A 24675-nucleotide genomic window follows, 5' to 3' on the forward strand; every position below is an offset into this window, starting at 1 on the left:
GAGTTCCAGAGAATATGACAACTTGATCTTGATTCTGTGATATTTTTATAGATCTGGTATTGTTTTCCTATTTTATTATTTTAGTCTAGTCAAACAGAGATATTTACATTTCGTTTTAGAATCCAAAACATTTTCTTCTGTGGTAGGCTAAGTATTCACTTTATGAGAATTAGTTATTTTTTCCTATAACCAGGATGGAATTTAATTATTAACATTAAGTACATGAAGTTTGATATTTGACTGAGCTTTCTTTTCACAAACTAAGAACACTATTATTTTTGAATTAACCCAATATAAAAAAAGTTATCTTGCCTGTGTTGGACACAAACGCTTGCACTTTCAGGCATCATAGGTAAATCTAAATACAGGTAGTCTTCAACTTATGACCACAATTGAGTCCAAAATTTGTTGCTAAGCAAAACGACTGTTAAGTGAATTTTGCCCCGTTGCAGGACCTTTCATGCCTCAGTTGTTAAAGGAATCACTGCAGTTAAAGTTAGTGAAACAGTGATAACTTTGAACGGTCAGTAAATGAACTGTTGTAAGTCAAGGACAACTGTACATCTTAGTTCTCTCTTTAATAGCCCAGCTGATCGTGTTTAACAATGGATGTAAAATATACCTTTTTGCCAATATACTGTTTTTTGTAAATAAAATCTGAGTGGTTTTACTTTACAATTAAAAAAAAACATGTTAAAAGACAAATAATTTAAAGTCTGGCAGGTAGAAATAAAACAATAGGGATTTTTTTTAAAAAAAAGTAGGTAAATGTTTAATGAAACATGGTGCTGCAATCTAGTGCAAAAGAAGCTGATTGGTGAACTTGATGGCACAGACTAAAGGAAACTGGGTAACCACAAAGATGTTTTTCTTTTTATACCGGAAACACCTGCCACTCCAAAGAAAATTAAAAAAAAAAGTACTTCACTCAAACTGTCTTGAAGAGAAACCAAACACTTTTCTTCTTATCAATATATTTTAAATTTAATTGAACCAGGCAATTTATTTCAAGCAATTCTTCCAAATTGAAACAATGCATGGTCAGGAAAAGTAGCAGCAGCAGCAGGACAGTGCTTTCTAGAGGAAAACAGGCCGTTTCATATTTTTTATGAAGCTGATTGCTACTTGTGTTTACTCAGAAGTTACTCTGTCACTGAATCCTGAAAATGTGTGTAGTTCTTAATTTCCAGGAAAGTGGATTTTTTAATTTATTTAGTTTAACAAACCCATCCAATTATGTTTGGCAGAAGGGATTTTGCCTTCTTTCCAGATCTATAAGAGAATGAATGACCCAAAATAACGCAACTGATTTCTGTGCCAAAGACAACACTAGAACTAAGATTTGTCCATTCTTAGTCTTAAGCCTTAACTAAAGTGAATCATAAACTATGCTTAACTGATCACATTGGGCTAGCTTCAAATAACATCCAGTCCAATTATTCCCTAGAAATTCAGGCACCCAGAGTTGCATGGAATCTAATGGAATTTATTTCCCTGAATTTGGGAGAAAAACAATACTTATTACCTTTGGCAAAAGTGGTAGGTTTTTTTGTCCTTATCCAACAATACAAATATACTTGAATATACTTGAAATATAAGTACTTCAGCCAAAGCAAAAAAGTGTTTATTAAAAGGGGAGGGTACAGAAACCAATGATACATTCAGTATATGTGATACATCAGAAAGCAATAATCAAATAGAAATCATTGATTACACATAGAATTGAAACACAGTAAACACTGATTAAGTGTTAACAAGTGGCAAATTTATGGGTTACATTACTCTTCCTCAGCTGGATTTGTATCTTAAAAGTTGCCAGTGTATTTTCTTTTGTATCTTTCTTAAAACTTACCAGTGTATATTTTTTCTTTTGTATCTTTCTTAACACTTGCATGTGTATTCAAGGACTTCCAGAATACACTCTTTATTGTTCAGTTGCTGAAAAGATTAGTTCTCACATCGTAAAAACAAATGGCCTGAGCTCAGAACAAAAAAAAAAAATGTTTTCTTGAACTTAGATTATGGTGCTAAAATGCTAATAACACCTTTATTAAAAGGCTAATATTGAAGCCTAAATCCAAAGATGCCTTTTCCAACTGGACTGTGAATTCAATAAAATCCAGTTGCTATTTTTTTTTAGGGGAGATGGGGGGGAATCAACTTTAGGACAACCATGACCTGGATGATCAAGAATCCCTATATAAAATGAAGCCCCAAAAAGCTCCAGATAATATAATTAAACATTGGTCCAGTTCATCCCAAAGGTGCTTTTTCAAGACTTTCTGGTTTTTCTTTGAAGATGTTTCTCTTCTCATCCAAGAAGGTTCTTCAGTTCTGTAGATATAACTAAATGTCCATGGAGATTCTCAGTCATCCAGGTCATGGTTGTCTCAAAGGTGCTTTTTCAGGAGGCAACTGGACTTTCTGGTTTTTCTTTGAAGACATTTTGCTCCTCATCCAAGAAGCTTCTTCAAGCTCTGAAGAATGAACTACAGATGAATTCTCCAATTTCTCACCCAGGCAAACTTTGGAGGAGAAAATACCTTTAGAGGCCTATAACCAAGTTAACTTGGGCTCCATTTTTTTCCCCACAAGGGCCTTTGGTGAGGCTTTTAAAAAAAACATTAAAAAATGTTTTAAATAACATTTGTCTGCTTGCTTTTAACCATTTAGTCAGCTGGGACTCTTTAAGCAAGAGCTCCCCGTGCAACCCTACCAAGCAGAGCTTATTTCAACAGTTGTGCTATCAGCATTCCTAATCTTTAATTAGATGGCCGGAGGTCAGCCTCTTATCTAAAGAAGCCGCAAATTAGCCTTGAACTGTTTTGAATTTCGCGCCTCTAAGCCGACCCAAACCACGTGGCATGTCCATTTAAAAGAGGAGCCAATCAGAACGCGCAAAGGATACGCCCGGTCGCTCATTGGCTGCTCCCAGGGGAGCCCTCCCTCCCTCTTTGCCTATAAAAAGGCCGCACTCGCGCCTCGCAAATCACCTCAGTCGGAGTCGAGATTGCTGCTCGGTTCGGAGTCGCCCGGTCTGAAAATGAACCGCTTCAGCCCCTTCATTTCCAGGCCCGAAGACCTCAATTGCTGCTTCTGGGACATATTGCTGCTCCTCGCCGGGGAGCCGGCCTTCGGATTCCTGCGGGAAGCGCTCTCCGCTCCTCCCGGCGCGCCGGACGAGGCTTCGTCCGCCGACTCGCTTGACCGAGCCTTTACTTCCTTCGCGGAGACGTCGGAAGGCGGCTTAGAAGAAGCTGAGGATTTACCTCACGCTGAGGAAACGAGAGGTCTCCCCGACGCCGGTAAGTGGCGGGAAAAACGGTTCGGTTCTCTTTTGGGCATGCGCAGAAAGCGGCGCGTGCCGAGGGGAAGGGACCATTTTCCCTCGGTTTTTTTTTTTTAAATTACGAGCATGCGTGCTGAGAGCGAACGATGAGTTTTGTTTTTTTTTTTAAAGCGGACGCATGCGCGAAGCGGTTTGCCTGTTTTTTTCTCCCTCCCCTCTTCTGCGCTTGCGCATCGAGGGCTGGAGGAAAACGCACGTGGCTTTTCTGCTGCCTGCGCTTTCTCACGCCGCCAGAAGATCGCGGGGATTCTTTTGGTTGTCTGAATGTGCTGTTTGTGATCTGGTGGTGGTGTGTGTGTATATATGTGAAGATAACGCAATTTGTCGCAATTAAAGCCCTCTTTTTAAATTATTTTTCCATATATATGTATATATATATGTATGTGTGTGTATGTATATATATATATATATATATATATATATATATATATATATATAAATTAAAATCTCGGGTGTTTTCCCACGTCATTGTAAATAAATTGGTTAAAATATTTAAAATCCTGGTTAAAATCCCAGCTTAAAATCTTCTAAAAATCCTTACAGAGCACTCTGCAAGGTCCCTTGGCTGAGGTTTTAAAGGACCTTGCAGAGTGCTCTGTAAGGATTTTTAGAAGATTTTAAGCTGGGATTTTAACCAGGATTTTAAATATTTTAACCAATTTATTTACAATGACGTGGGAAAACACCCGAGATTTTAATTTTTTGCATATGCACACCCGCGAAAACTTAAGAAGACAAATAGATAGTGATTTTTCTTTCTCGCTCTTTTGTCCCCTATGGCTATCATTAAGTGTTGTACCTTCTGATTCTTGACTAATGTATCTTTTCTTTTATATACACTGAGAGTTTATGCCCCAAAGACAATTTCCTTGTGTATCCAATCACACTTGGCCAATAAAGAATTCTATTTATTTGTTCGGCTGCCGACCCAGGAGATCGTTCGCAATTCAGTGCGGAAAAAGTCCCATTGGGAAGTGCAATTCCTCCTGCCTAAGATTCCCCCACCCCCCTCCAGCAACACCTCTATGGGCTTTCAGATCTCCCTCTGGAGTTGGGCGACCAAAAGGGAGATAAATTATACTTATTAAATTTATACGTTGCCCCGTCTCGCTTACAAGGCGGCATATAAATTAACTTAAAAGCAATTTAAAAGCTATTAGTGGGTCTTGGCTGCTTTGAGAGGAACACGACCCAACAATTGCTTGTTGAGCATTGTTCCTACTGCGTGGACTTTCCCTGCTGTTTTTTTCCCCCTTTTCCCCATCGCAGTAAGCTTTAAAGCAGGGGTCTCCAACCTTGGCAACTTTAAGTCTGGCAGACTTCAACTCCCAGCTTTGTTGGCTGGGGAATTCTGGGAGTTGAAGTCTGCCAGGCTTAAAAGTTGCCAAGGTTGGAGACCCCTGCTTTAAAGGACGCCCTGCGTTTGCTGTGCTGCATTGCATGGGAATGTTATTTGGAAATGGCCCATTAATGGCCCATTAGCTTCAACCACAACAACACACAATTACACAATAGATACAAACTTAAAGTGAACCGCTCCAAACTTGATTGCAGAAAATACGACTTCAGCAACAGAGTGGTGAATGCCTAGAATGCACTACCTGCCTTTGTTGTGGTTTCACCCCAAAATTTTAACCTAAGACTGTCTACTGCTGACCTCACCCCATTCCTAAGAGGTCTGTAAGGGGCGTGCATAAACGCATCAGCTTGTACTCACAATCATGTTTATACTTTTATATGTAATCTTATATATGCTTGACAAAATAAAATAAAAAATGGTTTTGCAACTGAGGTGCAATGGAGGGGAGAGTTGAGTTCTAATTTTAGGAGATGCAGGAAATATTTCTTTTAATAGTTTGACTCGGCCTTCCATCCTTCCAAGGCGGGTAAAATGAGGACCCAGATTGTTGGGGGCAAGAGGCTGACTGTAAACAGCTTAGAGAGGGCTGTAAAGCATACTTTATTTAGACAAAAAAAAATTCCTAGGTTAGCAATAGGTAAGGAGCTATTGTGGGCATGGCTGCCAAAGTGCCTTGCTCCCATTTAAAACTCTATTATAGAGTTGTGGACCAGCTTGTTAGAGCCAACATTGCAAATCCCTCTGTTTCTAGGCTTTTTTAAAAAAAATGTTGCTACTTGTGAATAGTTGCTGATTCTTTCTTTTTTTGCTTCTTTCCAGGGGAATGGAGTACTGGAGATCAAGCCCCCGATGGCTTTGCACCCCATCCTGTAGGCCAGTGGTCTATACAGGCCTTGCGCCTCCTCGAGCGGTCAGGGCACCCCACGATTTGGAAAGCGTACAACTGGGGCTTGATGCTTTTCATTGCCTATCGAGCAACCGTCCGGTTCCCCTCGGCTTGGCCCATCCCAGGACACCAGTTCAGAGGCTTTCTGCTGTCTCTGGATTCAGAGGGTGTCGCCGCAGCCCAAATACTGACCTACCTGTCTGGCCTCTCCTACCTATCCCAGACTTTCAATTTCCAGGATCCGCTTCAGGACTTGTTCACCTCCCACATGATCGTCTGCATGCAGTGGCAGCGAGAACCTCCGATCCCGCTGAGCATGGATACCCTGGAATCGTTGCTGGGAGCCCTCGAAAGAGTCTGCGTCTGTTTCTACGAATGCCTTATGTTTCGAGCGGTGTTTTTACTGTCTTTCCACGCAGCTCTGCGGCCTAAAGAAATAGTGGCTAAGACCTGCACAACTTTCCACCCGGAACTGCTTTGCTTGGACGATATCGAAATGGAGGAAGACCGCGTCGGCCTTAATATAGCGGCTCCTGAGACGGGCGCAGGGCGCATCACGTACTGGTTAAGATCCACCGAGCAACCGTCGCTTTGTCCCGTTCTGGCACTCAAAAATTATTTGGCGGTGAGACCTCGCGGCGAAGGGCCTCTCTTCTTATATAGCGACTGGCATCTACTGTGCAAACGGCGATTCTTGGAAGTGTTCCACGGTGCTCTAAGAAGACTCGATCTCCCCGCGCAGCGGTACCGCATACACTCTTTTTGGCTGGGCTCCCTCACGACTGCAGTGCGCTGTCGCTTCCCAGAGAGGGTGATTCTTCATTTGGCCCGGTGGCCATGCAGGCTACTTCCTGGAAGACCCAGGAGTTAATGGCCAACTTCAAAAAGCCTTTTTTAAAAAAGCCAAAATTATATTGATGCTTTGGCTTTCCTACAAAGTCAGTCTTACTACGGACTGTGCTTAATTCTTTGATTAATAATTGCAACATTCCAAGGGGAGGGGGGAGGGAATGGTATCTTGGAATCAATTGTTTCATAAATGGATGTTTTCTAGGGAGACTGTTTTTTTTGCAACAGTCATAACTCTATTTCATATTGAAACAATAGAGCCGAGCTTTGGGTTTGAAATTTTGGACGCTGTGCTGAAATTCACCCCTTTGCTGTGGCTGCTGCATAACTTTTTAAAAATTTCCTAGGGAAAAGCCATGTAACCATGAAGACTAGCTAAGGAGTGGGGGGTGGGATGTATGCATTTACTGAGCCCAGGTGCAGTATTTTCCTAATGCTCTTACATTGCCCAAGAAAGCACTACTGTATTCCTCTCAGCAGAAGGAATAATGTTCCTTAACTTGAGAAAGGAAAGGACTAGCTTATTGTGTTTTATATGATGTATTAACTATAGATAGAACCCAAACGTATTTAGGATATTGTCCTTGCAGAATCTGCATTTTAATGTTGCCCAATGAATGTGTGAACTATTTTCTTCTTTGCTACAAATGGATTTTGTAACGTTGAATAAAGTATATAAAACTTCAATGGCATCGAGAATTTATTTTCTAAAGCTTTTCACTCTTGTCGCTATCTCGGTTTATTGCTCAATATATAAAATTAAACTTTTCTCATCATCTCCCTTTGGATTCTCTGTGGTTCATTCATCTCCATGCCTTGAAACTGAAATGGAAGACGGGCATGGATAGCACAGGAAAACTATATTCCTATACATACATTCAATTTGGCAGCTACTAAGATTTATGGAGATACTCGAGTGGTGCTTTTTTCCAAGAGGCAACTGGACTTCCTGTTTTTTTTTCTTTGTTTCGCTTCTCCAAGAAGCTTCTTCAGCTTGCAGACAGCTGGAGATTAAGGTCACCTGGAGATTTATGTGTTATCAGGGTCACCTGAGTGGTGTAAATGGGTGTGGAACCATCTTGGAACTGTTGAAAGGATTGTGTTGTAGTTTAGAGATATCCAATATACAACATCATCTACCTCCAATCTACAGGACAGTCCTTTCAGCAGTTCCAAGAAGGCTCCACACCCATTTGCATCACTCAGGTGACCATAACAACCTGGTAAAAATGCAAATGTCCAGCTGTCTGCAAGCTGTGAAGAAGCTTCTTGGAGGAGAAGCGAAACATCTTCAAAGAAAAAAGAAACAGGAAGTCCAGTTGCCTCTTGATGACTGAGAATCTCCATAGACAGTACTGCAGGCTCCGTCTGCTGCCTGCCTGCCTGCAGTTTGATTCTCACCGGCTCAAGGTGTTGACTCAGCCTTCCATCCTTCTGAGGTGGGTAAAATGAGGACCCAGATTGCGACTCTAAACCGCTTAGAGAAAGGTGTAAAGCACTGTGAAGAGGTATATAGCAACTTTGTGGGCTGCTTCCGCGGGCGAGCGCACGCATGTAATTCTAGGAACCTAGAAGAAATGTGAGCGCTCAGCTTGAACTCCATGTCGTCGGCTGGTTTCATCCCGCTACCCTTCTCTTTGTTCCTTTGGTAGCTAATTCTCAAGTTACCTGGCATGAGGGAACAAGGTCGCAAGACCAAAAAAAAAGCGATCCTACGGGGAAGACCGACCACTCTGGTTTACAAACAACCTGGGAAACGGGCTGCGGTTGCCTGTCCAAGGGTTTGCAAGGCGAAATAATGAATCTTTTTTCATGGGTGAAGTGTTTGTAATTTGTCCGTCTCTGCAATGAGGGTGATTAGCATTTTCTCGCTCGTGGTTTTCTCGGCAGGAAGGCTTCAAGGTAAGTAGGAAACTTAGCAGCCGGAGGAATGTCAGGGAGAAAACTTATAGCAACAAATTGATTCCCTGCAGTGCTATCATTTCATTTATAGCAGGGAGTGAAATTCAAAATTTTTCCCTACTGGCTTGGTGGGCATGGCAGGGGAAGGATATTGCAAAATCCCCATTCCCTCCTGGGGGAAGGATATTGCAAAATTTCCATTCCCACCCCACTCCTGTGGGAAGGATATTGCAAAATCCCCATTCCCTCCTGAGGGAAGGATATTGCAAAATCTCCATTCCCACCCCACTCCTGTGGGAAGGATATTGCAAAATCCCCATTACCTTCCCCACTCCTGTGGGAAGGATATTGCAAAATCCCCATTCCCTCCTGAGGGAAGGATATTGCAAAATCTCCATTCCCACCCCACTCCTGTGGGAAGGATATTGCAAAATCCCCATTACCTTCCCCACTCCTGTGGGAAGGATATTGCAAAATCCCCATTCCCTCCTGAGGGAAGGATATTGCAAAATCCCCATTACCTTCCCCACTCCTGGGGGAAGGATATTGCAAAATCCCCATTCCTTCCCCACTCCTGGGGGAAGGATATTGCAAAATCCCCATTGCCACCCCACTCTGGGGCCAGCCAGAAGTGGTATTTGCCGATTGTCCGAACTACTCAAAATTTCCGCTACCGGTTCTCTTGAACCTATCAGAACTTGCTGGATTTCACCCCTGCTTTTATAGCTCAGTGGGAATCGCAGCTTCCAGAAGGAACAGGTAGTCACCAATTGGGATCGTACAGTTACGACCCCAATTGGAGCCCAACATTTTATGTTGCTAAGTGAAACACTTCTTAAGTGAGTTCTGCTCCAATTTCACGAGCTTTCTTCCTGTTAACAAAAATCGGTGCAGTTGTTAAATTAAATGCATTTCATTGCCACCCGTCGTTCAGTGAATCAGAGCAGCTGTTCAACTTCCCCCATTGACTTTCTTTGTAAGAAGGTCGCAAAAGCGGATCACGTGACCCCAGGATGCTGCATTGGTCATAAATATGAACCAATTACTAAGCGTCTGAATTTGGATCACGTGAGCACAGGGATATGGGGAAGTACGGTCGTAAATTGAGGATTACCTGAATCTTTCCCTCTTGTTGCCGGTCGATTCCCCCCGAACGCAACAACTGTTTGCACGTGTCTGTTTTTTCAAACGTCTATTCTGAACAATTTTAAATTTGGTTCCACCCCAGACATTGACGCAGCCCAAGGAAAATATGCTCAGATGCTGTTTAATGAGCTGTTTGAAGGCTACTCCAACGCTCTCCGGCCTGTTGAAGATACAGATATGGTGCTGAATGTTACCCTTCAGATCACGCTTTCCCAAATTAAAGATATGGTAAGCATCGAAATAATGTAGGCAGAATAATAAACGTTGAACAGTTTATATACAGAATAACAGAGTTGGAAGGGACTTTGAAGGTCTTCTAGTCCAACCCTTTGCTCAGGCAGGAAAACCTATATACAAGCGATGGCTAACCTTTTTGCCATCATGTGCAAAAGCGGGGGTAGTGTGTGTGGGGGGTCGTGTGGGGGTGGGGCACATGGAATTATGGGACCCATAATTCCATGTGCCCCAACCCCCTACATGTATGCGACCTCCTGCGCTCCTCCCGCTTTTGGCATGCGATGGCACGGTGGGCCGAGTAGGCCCGTTTTTCGCCCTCCCCAGGCTCCTAGGAAGGCTCTGAAGGCTGAGGAGAGCGAAAAACGGGCCTTCCGGTCCAACCGGAAGTTGGCAAATGGGTCATTTTTGGCCACCAGAGGGCCTCTGGGAGGTTGGGGAAGGCTGTTTTCACCCTCCCCAGGCTCCTAGAAAGCCTCTAGAGGCCTTCCCCACCCCACCAGAGGCCCTCCGAAGGCCGGAAACAGCGTGCTTCCCGACTTCCGGTGGACCCAGAAGGCCCGAAAATCAGCTGGCTGGCACGCGAATGCATGCTGGAGCTGAGCTCGCGTGCCCACTGATATGGCTCCATGTGCCACCTGTGGCACGCGTGCCATAGTTTTGCCATCACGGCTATATACCATTTCAGACCAATGGTTGTCCAATCTCTTAAAACCTTCCACTCACAACTTCTGGAGGCAAGTTGTTCCCCTGATTAATTGTTTTCACTGTCAGGAAATTTCTCCTTAGTTGCTTCTCCCCTTGATGAGTTTCCATCTGTTGCTTCTTGTCCTGCCTTCAGGTGCTTTGGAGAATAGCTTGACTCCCTCTTCTTTGTGGCAGCCCCTGAGATACTGGAACATTGCTATCATGTCTCCCCTAATCCTTCTTTTCATTAAACTAGACATTCCCAGTTCCTGCAACCGTTCTTCATATTTATTTTATTTATTTATTTTTCAAGTACGTATTAAATAATATATATAGTTATAAGCATGAATTGAATACATAAAATGAATACTATAAAAGGAATATTAGGACAGGGACGGAAGGCATACTGGTGCGCTTATGCACGCCCCTTACAGACCTCTTAGGAATGGGGTGAGGTCAACAGTAGACAGTCTAAGGTTAAAGTTATGGGGGTTTGGGGATGAGACCACAGAGTCCGGTAGTGCATTCCAGGCATTGACCACTCTGTAAGAGAGAATTTGAAGGGATAGAAATCATCAGGAAATCTGGAGTGATGGATTGACCATAGATAATACTTAAAATAGATGAACCAGCTGTCTAAACTGGTATCAGACATTGTTTGGTCTGCAATACATTTGATGTCTAATAAATTATACCTATTAATAAGCCAAGGGAGACATGGATTGTTTTTATTTAGAGATGCGGTAGCTGAGTGGCTAAGACGCTGAGCTTGTCGATGGAAAGGTCGGCAGTTCAGCGGTTCGAATCCCTAGTGCCGCGTAACGGGGTGACTTGTCCCAGCTTCTGCCAACCTAACAGTTCGAAAGCAGGTAAAAAATGCAAGTAGAAAAACAGGGACCACCTTTGGTGGGAAGGGAACAGCGTTCCGTGCGCCTTTGGCATTGAGTCATGCCGGCCACATGACCATGGAGACGTCTTCGGACAGCGCTGGCTCTTCGGCTTTGAAACAGAGAGGAGCACTGCCCCCTAGAGTTGGGAACGACTAGCACATATGTGCGAGGAGAACCTTTATCTTTATCTTAAGTACTGGCAGGTCAGATAGACACCTTCCAATGTTCCCAAGTTAAGGCTGTCATTATCTTCTAGGATGAGAGAAACCAAATTTTGACAGTCTACCTCTGGATCCGCCAGACATGGCATGATGCCTATCTGAAGTGGGACCAAGACAGATACGATGGATTAGACTCCATCCGGATCCCCAGCAATCTGGTATGGAGACCAGACATTGTACTCTACAACAAGTAAGTCTTGTCTGGATTATTTGCTCAGCAGTTTGCAGAAATGAAAGGAGCAATTCCCCACCTTGTGTGAGAGTTATCTTTTCAAAGCCTACCTCCCCCCCCACAAGAACTCGGTAATTAATTTTGGTGCAAGAAGCTCAGAGACCCTCCTGAGAAGCGAAAAGAATTTGCAAAAAGCCAGTCCCAGCAAACGATCGAAGACAGTTGAAGTATTTTTGACTGGATTCTCCCTTGCTCATTCAATTTGAATTAATATGAATGGAACGGTGGCCAATAAAAATAAAATAAAGTCAATCCAAAAATCATCATTATCATCATCATCTTCTTTTAACGATCCCATAATCCCTTGCGGGGTGGAGTCTGGGCAACTGAATGTAACTAGGAGAATGTTTTAATGGCCGGATGCCGTTCCTGTTGCCAATGAGGAGTTTTGTTCAGCAGATATACTGTATTCTCATTGTGCCCAGAGAAAGAAATATCTGCCTCTACCTAGGATCGAACTCACAGCCTCCTGATTGTGAGGCAAGAGCTCCACCTCTAGGCTACCGCACCACTCCTCAATCCAGAAACACATGAGTTAACAATAATTTCGACCAAAATGTGGTCCCCAATAATAAAAAGTAAGTGAATAAAATGATTAATACTAGTTGTGCTAGACCCCTTGAGGAAGCAACCCTCATAGCCAAGATAATTCCACTCTTGATAACATCAGTGTTTGTTGCTGTGTGTCCTTCTGCCTTTTTGTTTTAGGGCTGATGATGACTTTTCTGAACCGGTGAACACCAATATCGTCTTGAGGTACGACGGGAAGATCACTTGGGACTCGCCAGCCATCACGAAAAGCTCCTGCGTGGTGGACGTATCCTACTTTCCTTTCGATAGCCAGCAGTGCAATCTGACCTTCGGCTCTTGGACTTACAACGGGAATCAAGTGGACATCTTCACCATGTTAGACTCGGGCGACCTCTCGGACCTCATAGAAGACGTGGAGTGGGAGATCCACGGCATGCCAGCGGTTAAGAACGTGATTACTTATGGTTGTTGCTCCGAGCCTTATCCAGATGTTACCTTCACTCTCATCTTGAAAAGGAAGTCCTCTTTCTATATTTTTAACCTGCTGCTTCCTTGTCTCTTGATATCATTCCTGGCTCCACTGGGATTCTACCTTCCTGCAGACTCTGGAGAGAAAGTATCCCTCGGAGTTACGGTGCTGCTTTCTCTAACTGTCTTCCAGCTCATGGTTGCGGAAAGCATGCCGCCTTCGGACAACGTACCTTTGATAGGTAGGTATTTGCATCTATTTATATACTATGTTTCCCTGAAAATAAGACCCTGTCTCAGGGGTGAAATGCTCCCGGTTGGGACCAGATCGGGCGATCCGGTAACGATCGTGGCTGGTGGTTTGGAGAACCGGTAGTGATGGCGGAGTGATGCTCCACCCATCTGCCCGGGTATCATTACTTCCTGGTTTTAACCAGGAAGTAATGTGTTTTTTAACCTCTGCACATGCGACCTCCTGGCAAGCAAACAGACTCAATGGGGAAAACCAGATTTGCTTAACAACCGTGTTCCTAATTGAACAACGGTGGCAATTCACTTAACAAAGATGGCGAGAAAAGTCGTAAGACGGGGCAAACCTCGCTTAATGAATATCTCACATAGTGACAGAAATTTGGGGCTCAATTGTGGTCCTACGCGGGGGACGACCCATATTTCACTTGTTCTTTTTTTGTGGCTCTAATTTTTATATCCTAGGGAAATATTACATTGCCACCATGACAATGATCACTGCGTCGACGGCGTTGACCATCATTATAATGAATATTCATTATTGTGGCTCGGGAGCCAAGCCCGTCCCGCAGTGGGCAAGAGTGATCATTCTGGATTATATGTCCAAGATATTTTTTGTGTACGACGTGGGTGAAAACTGCACCAGCTTGCAGTGTGAGGGAGAGCAGGACTCGGCGTCACAACCAGCACGCACAAGTCCAACAGAGCAAGATGGATGTGAAGAGAGAAGGAAGGCCCTTCCTAAGGGGGGCATCAGGGACCAGGACCCCCTCAAGAAGCCGATGGATGGAGAGAACGAGGCAAATGGACTCGGGATGCAGGACCCAGTTGCCTGCTGCTCTTGTTACCAGGCATTGGTCAAGAATATTGAATATATCGCCAATTGCGTGAGGCGCCACAAAGCCAACCACGCCAAAGGCATGGAATGGAAAAAAGTCGCAAAAGTGATGGACCGTTTTTTCATGTGGATCTTTTTCGTGATGGTCTTCTTCATGAGTGTTTTGGTTATCGGGAAAGCTTTTTAAGGAAAAAGAAAGACAGCAACAGGGCTGCAATTTTGATACGCGTTTCCGGAGATCATGGTTTTTAATTTTTCTTTTTAAAAAAAATAATTCGCATTACCAATTTGAATTACTAAAATGATTCATCTGAAAAAAATCATTTGTACATTTTTCTTTAACATATTACTGTGTTTCCCCGAAAATAAGACCCTGTCTTATATTTTTTTTGAACCCTGAAATAAGCGCTTGGCCTTATTGCCATGCGCTCCAAAGCCCGATTGGGCTCATTATCAGGGGATGTCTTATTTTGGGAGAAACAGGGTATCTATCTCTATCTATTTATCTCTATATCTCTATATCTATCTATCTATCTATCTATCTATCTATCTATCTATCTATCTATCCGTCTTTCTATCTATCTATCTATCTATCTATCTATCTATCTATCTATCTATCTATCATCTATCTATCCGTCTTACTATTTATCTATCTCTAATCTATCTCTATCTATTTATCTCTATCTGTATCTATCTATCTATCTATCTACGTCTTACTATCTATCTATCTATCTATCTATCTATCTATCTATCTATCTTACTATTTATCATCTGTATCGACCGTGTTTCCCCAAAAATAAGACCCTGTCTTATATTTTTTTGAAACCTGAAATAAGCGCTTGGCCTTACTGCCATGCGCTCAAAAGCCTGATTGGGCTTATTATCAGGGGATGTCTTATTTGGGGGGAAACAGGGTATAAGTATTTAGTAAACAGATACTGAGCTCGTATTATCATATGTGGTAGACATGTCCAAAGACAAAACAAAAATTGGACGAAAATACATACATGGTTAGAGAAAATGATAAAGCAACACATAGATTTTAAAGCCAGAAATCTTTTTTTTAGGTATATCGCCAGAAAAATATGATAAAGGGAATGTATATTTAATATTATATGTTTTGACAGCAATAGCGTGAATTGTATTTGCATAACACTGGAAAAATGAGGAAACTCCTACAGATGAAATTATAATTAAAAAAATATTAGATTGTCCGGTAATGGATAGCTTAACACTAAAGATTAAGGACAAAGAAGACATGGAATATTTTTTTTAAACTTGGGACTTGTTTTATCAATGGTTAGATAATAAACTTAGAAATTAGAAGTTGGTAAAATGAAATAAATAAAAAGATTCCCTTAACAACCATGTTCCTAATTTAAGAACTGCAGAGACTCACTTAACAAAGGAAAAGTCATAAAATGGGGCAAAACTCACTTAATGAATTTCTCACATCAATTTCGGGCTTAGTTGTGGTCAGAAGTTGAAGACTTGCCTGTATTTGATGTTCCTTAGCGTAGCTATGAAGCAACTATTCTGTTATTTTGTCAAGCTTTTGATTCTGGCCCATTAGTGAGGAGAACATGCGAAATGAGGATTTGAGTTTGTAACTTGCGCTAAACTTTTTTTTTTTTTATTTGATTTATATGCCGCCCTTCTCCAGAGACTCACTGTAAGACTAACGCTTACAATGCATTAAGCAACAGCCTTCATACTTTTGTATATTTTATACAAAGTCAGCTTATTGCCCCCACAAACTGGGTCCTCAATTTACCTACCTTAGAAAGGATGGAAGGCTGAGTCAACCTTGAGCCTGGCGAGATTCGAACTTACTTTAATTGCAGACAGCTGGTGTTAAATTACAGTGCTTTAGTCTGCAGAGCTATCCAGGCTCCTAACTTGGAAATAAGTTCAAGCGAACGCGTTCAGAACGATCATTCTTACGTTTAGTTTGCACGCATGATACAAACATCTAGACCAGGCAGAGAAGATGGAGTTATGGACCAAGTCATCGCTAAGGTGTTGTGAGTTGCATAACTCATCCAATTGGCAGATGACACTGAGCTGGCAGGAATAGCCGACACCCCAGAAGACAAGCTCAGGATCCAAAACGATCTTGACAGACTTGAACAAGGGAGCCTATCCAGCCAAATGGAAATTTAAGGTGGAGAAAAACAAGGTTTTACACCAAAGCTAGAACAACGAAGGGCAGGGTGCTGGGGGTTCGGGAGAACCTCTAGATAAGATTCTGTGCAGTTCGGAGAACCCCCAAATCCCACTCCTGGCTGGCCCCGTCCACCCTTCCCCTCTCCTCCCAGGAGTCCTCACGTGGCCTGTTTTGGATGCAGGTAAGTGCAGGGCTGGGGTGGGTTCTACTTACCTTTACTACCGGTTTGCAACGGGGCCGCGCAGAAGCATTCTGATGACATCGGGGTCGCTGGGCGGAGCCTCCCTCCGGTTTTACTACCGGTTCTATAGAACCGATCCAAACTGGGGGCAACCTACCACTGATTTGGAGGCTTGGGGAGGGCGAAAAACGGGCTTACCAGAAGTTCGAGAAGGCCGGAAACGGGCCCATTTCCAGCCTCCAGAGGGCCTCCGGAGCCTGGGGAGGCCATTTTCGCCCTCCTGGAGGCTCAAGAAAAGCCTCCGGAGCCTGGGGAGGGCAAAAATGCCCACCACCCCCATGGTGCAGGAGGCCGACTAGGCCACGTCCACCATGGCCACACCCACCCAGCAACCGGGCAGAGAACCCCTTGCTAAAATTTTTGAAACCCACCCCTGACTAAGGGTACAAGAACAAATTATTGTTCCTGGCACAAGAACAATAACTGTGAGGACTCCCAGAGGTGCTTTTTCAGGAGGCAACTGGACTTTCTTGTTTTTTCTTTTGAAGAAGTTTCGCTTCTCATCCAAGAAGCTTCTTCAGCTCTGACTGAATGGCGGAGAATGGAAGGATTTATACTCCTTGCAAACAGCTGGTCATTTGCGTTCTTTTAGCGGGTCATTGAGGCCACTTGAGGTTTGTCTGTATCCTCCGAGTCACCTGAGTGGTGCAAGTCGGTGTGGAGCCATCTTGGAACTGCTGAATGGCCTGTGTTGTGGAGCTGTGCTTTCTGCAGGATCTTTTTCTCCGTCCTGGGTCCCTTCAGTGTTGATCCCAGGCTCAGGCTGTTGGGGATGTGTCTTCCATGTGTAGGAAGTTAGCACCCACCCCTTTCCTAGAAGAATGAAATATTTTAGGAAATATTAAAAAGGCAGAATATTATGTTTCCCTGTATGAGAAATGGAGAAGCATGTTTTAAAGACAAAGCAGCTCCCACCTTCCTGCCCCCCACCACCCTTTGTCAATGGACCATCATCTGCAACACAATAGGACCCATCTAGCAACAGAAACTAACACAATAGGACCCAACTAGCAACAGAAACTCACCACATGGCCCCTGGGAAGATTACATCAGCCAGCATGGCTAGCTAAGACCCCCACCCCCTGGGAGTCTGACAACCAATCAGGATACTCTTTCGGGACCCCAGGAAGTTCAAAGCCAGAGAGGGCATAAAATCCAGGGACTCGCTGCATCTCAGCCCCTTTTCTGTTCAGGAACTCAAACCATGTGATCCTGTCCACCATTAAACCATCTTTCCAAGCAGTCTCCTTGTTTCCAGTGTCTTTTTCCCCACTTGGAGCTGAACCCAGAAGGATATTTCTTCCTACACATGAAACAGATGTGAAACAAACATCTTTAAAGACAAAAAAAAATACCCCAAGGAACTCCAGTTGCCCCTTAAAAGAACATCCTTGGGAATCACCCATCTTAAAATTGCTTTGATTGAGAAACATGGATGTATTGTAAACGATCATGCAAACAAATCTCTGGAATTTTAACGGCGGGTCCTTTGTGTAGAATAATTTCAAGACGCGAGCGGACCAGGGCGCTCATACATAATAGAAGCCTCAGAAAGATACAGCTAAAGGTACAAGAACATGCAGGAAAGGGTCAGGCGGAGGGCAAACTCATCGGTTACACAAGCGCGTGCAGCCACATCAATCAAATCACAAAGATCTGACCTATTCGTAGTGAAAGGGTTTGAAGAAAGAAAGAAAAAGAAAAAAAGCAGAAAGATTGCCAGTGTCACGCAGGATCGCATGCGCGAGATCACATCCTTCAAGTCACTTGGGGATAAATTGGTCCCATCTATTTCTATATAGCACTGAAGCAGTTTCAATTCCATACCGGGTGCATCAAGATTACAGGGCCAAAATGGAAAAAATATATATTTCTTTTACCTGGATGTGTAATGCGGTGGCCTAGAGGTGGAGCTCTCGCCTCACAATCAGGAGCCTGTGAGTTCGAACCTAGGTAGAGGCGGATATTTCTCTCTCTGGGCATAATGAGGATATATGTGCCGAACAAAACTCCTCATTGGCGACAAGGAAGGGCATCCGGCCAGAAAACACTCAGCTCCATTCAGTTGTCCAGACTCCACCCCGCAAGGGATTGTGGGGTCATTAAAAGAAAAGGATATTTTCTTGATGTCTGATGTCAAAAGAATCATACAGGTAGTCCTCGCCTTACAACGATTCATTTAGTGACCGTTCGAAGCTACAACGTCACTGAAAAAAGTGACTTATGACCATTTTTCACACTTCTGAGCATTGCAGCATGGTCACGTGGCCAAGATTTGGAAGCTTGGCAACTGACTCATATTTATGACGGTTGTAGTGTCCCGGGGTTGTGTGATTCCCTTTTGTGACCGTCTGACGAGGAAAAGTCAGTGGGGAAACCAGATTCATTTAACAACCATGTTACTAATTTAAGAATTGCAGTGATTCACTTAACAAATGTGGCGAGAAAAGCCGTCAAACAGAGCGAAACTCACTTTGTATGAATCCCATTTTGCAGCCTTCTGACTAGCAAAGTCAATGGGGAAACCAGTTTCCCTTCAACAACCAAGTTATTAACTAAACAACTGTCGTAAAATGGGGGAAAAAAATCACTTAACAAATGTTTCACTTAGCAACATAATTTTGGGTCTCAATTACAGTCGTAAGTTGAGAACTACCTGTACACAGTGCAACAATTGTGTGGTGGTACAAGCACTGTACAGTATGCCAGAATTATCACCAATATTAAAAATGAGACTATTGCGTTGGTAAGTCCACACTTGGAATAGTGTGTCCAGTTCTGGTCACCACGATACAAAAAAGATGCGGGGACTCTGGAAAGAGTGCAGAGAAGAGCAACAAAGATGATTAGGGAACTGAAGGCTGAAACATATGAAAAAGGGCTGCAGGAATTGGGCATGTCTAGTTCAGGAGTCTGCAACCTTAAACACTCACAGAGCCATTTGGACCCGTTTCCCACAGAAAAGAAAACATCGGGAGCCACAAAAACCCTTCTCATGCCTGACTATTTCTTGAGCGGCCACAAAACTAAGCATATGTAGTTGAATTAAATGTTCTGTTTTCTTCTGAAACTTTTTTCTTAGATTTATTCATGGTTGGCCTACCAGGGGTTGAAAAGCTCAATAAATCGCGTGCTGGTGGGTGTCGCACATATTTTGAGTGACAGGGAGCCACAGCAGAGGGGTGAAAGAGCCACATTGCGGCTCCAGAGCTGCAGATTGCTGACCCCTGGTCTAGTTTAAAGAAAAGAAGGACTGGGGCGAGGGGAACAGGGACATGATAGCAGTGTACCAATATTTGAGGGCTCCCCAGGGGTGGGATTCAAAAATTTTAGCAACTGCTTCTCTGCCTGGTTGCTGGCAATAGTGAGCGTGGCCTACTCGGCCTCCTGCACCGTGGCAATGGGGCATTTTCGCATTTTCGCCCTCCCCAGGCTCCAGAGGCTCATCGAGCCTCCAGGAGGGCGAAAATGGCCTCCTCTGGGCTCCAGAGGCCCTCCGGAGGCCCTCCAGAGGCCGGAAACAGGCCCGTTTTCGGACTTCCAGAACTTCCTGGAAGAGGCCTGTTTTTCACCCTCCCAGAGCCTCGGTGCGGGCCCTGCACTTACCCGGCATCCAAAATGGGCTGCGTTGAGACTCCTGGGAGGGGAGGGGCAGGGTGGGAGGGGCCAGGCAGTCTGGTTCGGTGAACCAGATATAAAATTAGCAACTACCAGTTCGGCGAACCAGATATAAAATTAGCAACTACCAGTTCGGCGAACCATATATAAAATTAGCAACTACCGGTTCGGCGAACCAGATATAAAATTAGCAACTACCGGTTCGGCGAACCAGATATAAAATTAGCAACTACCGGTTTGGCGAACCAGATATAAAATTACCATCAGATGTAAATTTAGCACCAGATGTAAAATTAGCATCCGAACCGGTCCAAACCAGCTGAAGCTGCCAGGGGTCAACCTATTCTTCAAAGCACCAGAAGGCAGGAGAATAACTAAGCGATGGGAACTTATCAAGGAGACATCTAACCTAGAACTAAGAACAAATTTCCTGGCAGTGAAAACAAATCAGTGGAATAACTTGCTTTCAGAAGTCGTGGGTGCTCCATCATTGGTGGTTTAAAAGAAGAGATTGGACAGCCATTTGTCCAGAACAATTGTATTCTGTCTCCTGCTAAAAGAAGGGGCTGGAGTAGACTTCCAAAGTCCTTTCTAACTCAGTTATTCTCTATTTTAAAAGAAAAGATGAACGAAGCATTCGGCTAAATCCTTGGCCAAGAAGACATTCAAGCTAGGGCGTCGTGATTCACCGCATCATCTTCTCCACACACCCCACCCCACCGACACGAGCTGTCCAAGACCTGCCTCACAAGAAAGGAAATATTTAGCAAACAAATATTTCAGTCCATGGATCTAAAAAAGACTGAGGAGGAAGTCCAAAGATTTGTAACCGTTTCCATGATCGGAAAGTAATTTTTGTGCTGTCGGGAAATATTTGACTAAGTTAAAACCTTTACATATTGTATTTCCCGGCAGTTTAAAGTCATTTTTGGGGAAAAAAATCAGAATAACAGAGTTTGAAGGGTCCTTGGAGGTCTTCTAGTCCAACCCCCTGCTCAGGCAGGAAGCCCAATACCATTTGAGACCAGCTTTTAAGGCTTCAAATTGGAGCATCTACAACTTCTGGAGGCAAGTCGTTCCACTGATTAATTGTCCTCACTGTCAGGAAATTTCTCTCCTGGATTAGTTACCATCCATTGTTCTTTGTCCTGCCTTCAGGTGCTTTGGAAAATTAATTAACCCCCTCCTCTTTGTGGCAGCCCTTCAAACACTGGAGTACTGCTATTATGTCCCCTGTCAGGTTTCGAGGTCGTCTCAAATAAATTGCATTTCAAAGTCTTTGAAGAAAAACTCCCATTTATTAAGCATGACATTCTAACTCCGACTCCATCGCAGCCAACACTGACTTCCAGACCCAAAACCCTCCCTCTCCATTCCCCACTCCCCTGCACTCATTGGCCATCTTCCAAGTCACTCTACCCCTAATCTACTGCTCCAGCTCAAAGGAATTTCCCCCCTCCCATCCCATCTCCTAGGGGATATTATCTCCAGGGAAAATAAGTAGGTGAAAAGTCAAACGTCCCTTTCCAGACGCCTCTGCTTCTCCTTCTTATGTCAGCACTAGAGAAAATGCAGCTTGAAGTGCTGACATCCCCCTTGGTCCTTCTTTTCTCTAGACTGGCCAAACCCAAATCCTGCAACCGTTCTTCATATGTTTTAGTCTCCAGGCCTTTAATCATCTTAGTTGCTCTTCTCGACATCTTTTTTGTAATGTGGTGACCAAAACTGGATGCAGTACTCTAGGTGTGGTCTTACTAAGGCTTTAGAGTGACAGTTTGAAAAATGGAACTTATGACCATTTTTCACAGTTATGACTGTTGCAGCATCCCCAGGGCCACGTACAGAGGTGGGTTTCAGCAGGTTCTGACCAGTTCTGGAGAACCGGTAGCGGAAATTTGGAGTAGTTCGGAGAACCGGTAATAAAAATTCTGACTGGCCTCCACCCCCATCTATTCTCTGCCTCCCGAGTCCCAGCTGATCGGGAGGAAATGGGGATTTTGCAGTATCCTTCCCCTGAAGTGGGGAGGGAATGGAGATTTTACCGTATCCTTCCCCTGCCACGCCCACCAAGCCACACCCACCAAGCCACGCCCACAGAACCAGTAACCTTCCCCTGGAGTGGGGAGGGAATGGAGATTTTATGGTATCCCCCTACCCAGGGGGAGGGCCTTCTCTGTGGGAGCCCTGTGGAATGAACTGCCCCCGGAAGTGCGTAAGATCTCTGACCTCTGACCTAAGATCTCTGACCTCCGGGTATTTCGCTGTGCACTCAAGACCCTGTTGTTCCTCCAGGCTGGGCTATCAACATAATAATTTTAAATTGGGGGTTTTAAATTGAGCCGAATTATTTAATAATTTTAAATTATTTTAATTGATGTTTGTTTTGTGCTTTTAATAGGCTGTACACCGCCCTGAGTCCTTCGGGAGAAGGGCGGTATAGAAATAAAATTATTTTTATTCTTATTCTTATTCTTCCCCTGCTACGCCCACCAAGCCACGCCCACCAAGCCATGCCACGCCCACCAAGCCACGCCCACCGGCAGTAAAAATTTTTGAAACCCACCACTAGTCACGTGATTTACATTTGGATGTTTGATATTTATGATGGCCGCAGCATCCCTGGTTCACGCAATCCCCTTCTGCGACCTTCTGACAAGCGAAATCAATGGGGTGGAACCAAGATTCACTTAACAACCGTGTTACTAATTTAACAGCTGCAGTGATTCGCTTAACAAAAGTGGCAAGAAAAGAAGTCACACAATGGGGCAAAACTCACTTAACCAAAACTCTGACTCTTAACTCTAAAACCCTAACTCACACTTAGCAACATAAATGTTGGGCTCAATTGTGGTCGTAAGTTGAGGACTACCTGCCCTTTATCTCAACAAATGTCTTCTAAAATATTAAATTTGCTTTCCTGCAAAACAATCTGCACTTCTACGAAGTCCTGGTGCTCTCTGAGCTTGGTTGTTTGCTTGCAGAGTGCAGATATTTCATGACCCAACTAGGTAATAATATCAGTGCTAGAAGGGAGTGGGTTTTGCTTTCTGTTCATATACTAGTTGTTTTGCTCTGTTAGCATTGGTGGGACTTCTTAGTGCTTCCTTGATTAGACTGCTGTTTATTATTTGTTTGCCTGAGTTGATAATTCCTTGATAAGGGAGTTGTTTACTGCTTGATTGTTCGTCTAATGTAATGTTAATCTTGGTGTCCACTTTTCAAACCGCTTTTTAATCAGCTCAAAAATTGTACCACCGTTGATCGTTTTAAAACCTTAGTTGAAAGATTCACTTACCATATTTTTTTTAAAATTCTGTCTAGTCCTTTAGTCCCCTCTAGTGTTCATTCTCAACATTCAGAGAATCTCAGTTCCTCATACATTATGGATTTAGTTCTTTTTCAGTTGTTTCCCGTGGTATGTTATTTAATTATACGCTTGTTTTTTTTTCCAAATCCTACATCAATAATACAAATTTTCCAAATTCCAACGATTCCCTAATCCATTTATAACTTTCTTAAAAGCAGGACTAGAACTCACGGTCTCCTAGTGATTGGCCCAAAGTCACCCAGCTGGTTTTCATGCCTAAAACAGGACTAGAATTCACCACCTCCTGGTGATTGGTCCAAAGTCACCCAGTCAGCTTTCATGCCTGAGGTGGGACTAGAACTCACAGTCTCCTGGTGATTGGCCCAAAGTAACCCAGTCAGCTTTCATGCCTGAGGTGGGACTAGAACTCACAGTCTCCTGGTGATTGGCCCAAAGTCACCCAGCTGGCTTTCATGCCTAAAACAGGTCTAGAATTCACCACCTCCTGGTGATTGGTCCAAAGTCACCCAGTCAGCTTTCATGCCTGAGGTGGGACTAGAACTCACAGTCTCCTGATGATTGGCCCAAAGTCACCCCAATCGGCTTTCATGCCTGAGGCGGGACTAGAACTCACCATCTTCTGCTGACTGGCCCAAAGTCATCCAGCCAGTTTTTGTGCCTAAGACAGGACTAGAACTCACAGACTCCTGGTGATTGGCTGAAAGTTACTCAACCAGTTTTCATTCCTAACATGGAACTAGAACTCGGGATCTCCTGGTGATTGGCTCAAAATCACCCAGTTGGATTTCATGAATAAGGAGGGACTAGAGCTCACCGTCTCCTGCTGATTGGCCCAAAGTCACCGAGCTGCCTTTTGTGCCTAAGGTGGAACTAGAACTTACTGTCGCCTGGGTTCTAGGCCAGCACCTTACGCTACACTAAGCTGGTTGTCTTCCCTATAAAAACCATGATTCTGCCAGCATTACTGGCTCAGCCGGTTTCTTTCAGAATCTTTCCTGCGTTGACTACCAAGCATGACAGATTAGGTAAATGGATTGAAATTATATCTTTTATAATATAATCTTATATACCTGTTGATATAAGGGAAAATGGTTCAGCTGCTAGGCCAGCGCTCTTTATCTCAAAAAGAGCAGAAAAACAGCAAAGCATTCTTCATTCTTACTAAGGCAATGGAGTTTACGGCGCTAAAAATACTGGTTATATTGCAGTTACTTATTAATTAAACCTTTTGCATTTTGATAACACCACTGCTCCCAGATGGTGGCATGATTGACCATGTTCAGAAAAACTGTTTTTTTTAAAAAAATAAAGAAATAAAGTTTTATTAATTTTCTACGATTACATTTATTTACATCGTGTTGTCTGGGTTATTTTGTTTGCTTAACAATACAAATGGTATTCCTTATTTTTACCCCCTTCCCCCCCCACCTCTCTTCCACTGAGAAATGTAGCTTCCTGATTCCCCTTTTCATCTTAATT

General features: G+C 43.6%; 2 protein-coding genes across 2 annotated transcripts; both read left to right on the forward strand.

Moving 5' to 3' along the window:
- Nucleotides 1-871: 871 nt before the first annotated feature.
- On the forward strand, nucleotides 872-7131 carry LOC117669949 (uncharacterized). The gene is made up of 2 exons (XM_034424768.2): nucleotides 872-3305; nucleotides 5529-7131. The coding sequence occupies exons 1-2, from the start codon at nucleotides 3044-3046 to the stop codon at nucleotides 6464-6466; spliced, it is 1200 nt and encodes a 399-aa protein (XP_034280659.2). The 5' UTR covers nucleotides 872-3043; the 3' UTR covers nucleotides 6467-7131.
- Nucleotides 7132-8291: 1160 nt separating this feature from the next.
- Nucleotides 8292-14029, forward strand: CHRNA9 (cholinergic receptor nicotinic alpha 9 subunit). The gene is made up of 5 exons (XM_034424774.2): nucleotides 8292-8346; nucleotides 9575-9720; nucleotides 11560-11714; nucleotides 12465-12997; nucleotides 13470-14029. Exons 1-5 carry the CDS (start codon nucleotides 8292-8294, stop codon nucleotides 14027-14029), a joined length of 1449 nt encoding a protein of 482 aa, XP_034280665.2.
- The last annotated feature ends 10646 nt before the right edge of the window (nucleotides 14030-24675 follow it).

The sequence above is a fragment of the Pantherophis guttatus genome, chromosome 8 (genome assembly GCF_059756535.1).
Source record: "Pantherophis guttatus breed Tessera chromosome 8, ASM5975653v1, whole genome shotgun sequence".
In the NCBI taxonomy this organism is placed as follows: Eukaryota; Metazoa; Chordata; class Lepidosauria; order Squamata; family Colubridae; genus Pantherophis; species Pantherophis guttatus.

Bases quoted from the DNA above. Each gene is read 5' to 3' on its own strand.
- LOC117669949 (XM_034424768.2), top strand. From the start codon at position 3,044: ATGAACCGCTTCAGCCCCTTCATTTCCAGGCCCGAAGACCTCAATTGC. The intron at 3,306-5,528 runs GTAAGTGGCGGG...GCTTCTTTCCAG, and splicing joins GAGAGGTCTCCCCGACGCCG to GGGAATGGAGTACTGGAGAT.
- CHRNA9 (XM_034424774.2), top strand. From the start codon at position 8,292: ATGAGGGTGATTAGCATTTTCTCGCTCGTGGTTTTCTCGGCAGGAAGG. The intron at 11,715-12,464 runs GTAAGTCTTGTC...TTTTTGTTTTAG, and splicing joins GACATTGTACTCTACAACAA to GGCTGATGATGACTTTTCTG. The intron at 12,998-13,469 runs GTAGGTATTTGC...TTTATATCCTAG, and splicing joins GGACAACGTACCTTTGATAG to GGAAATATTACATTGCCACC.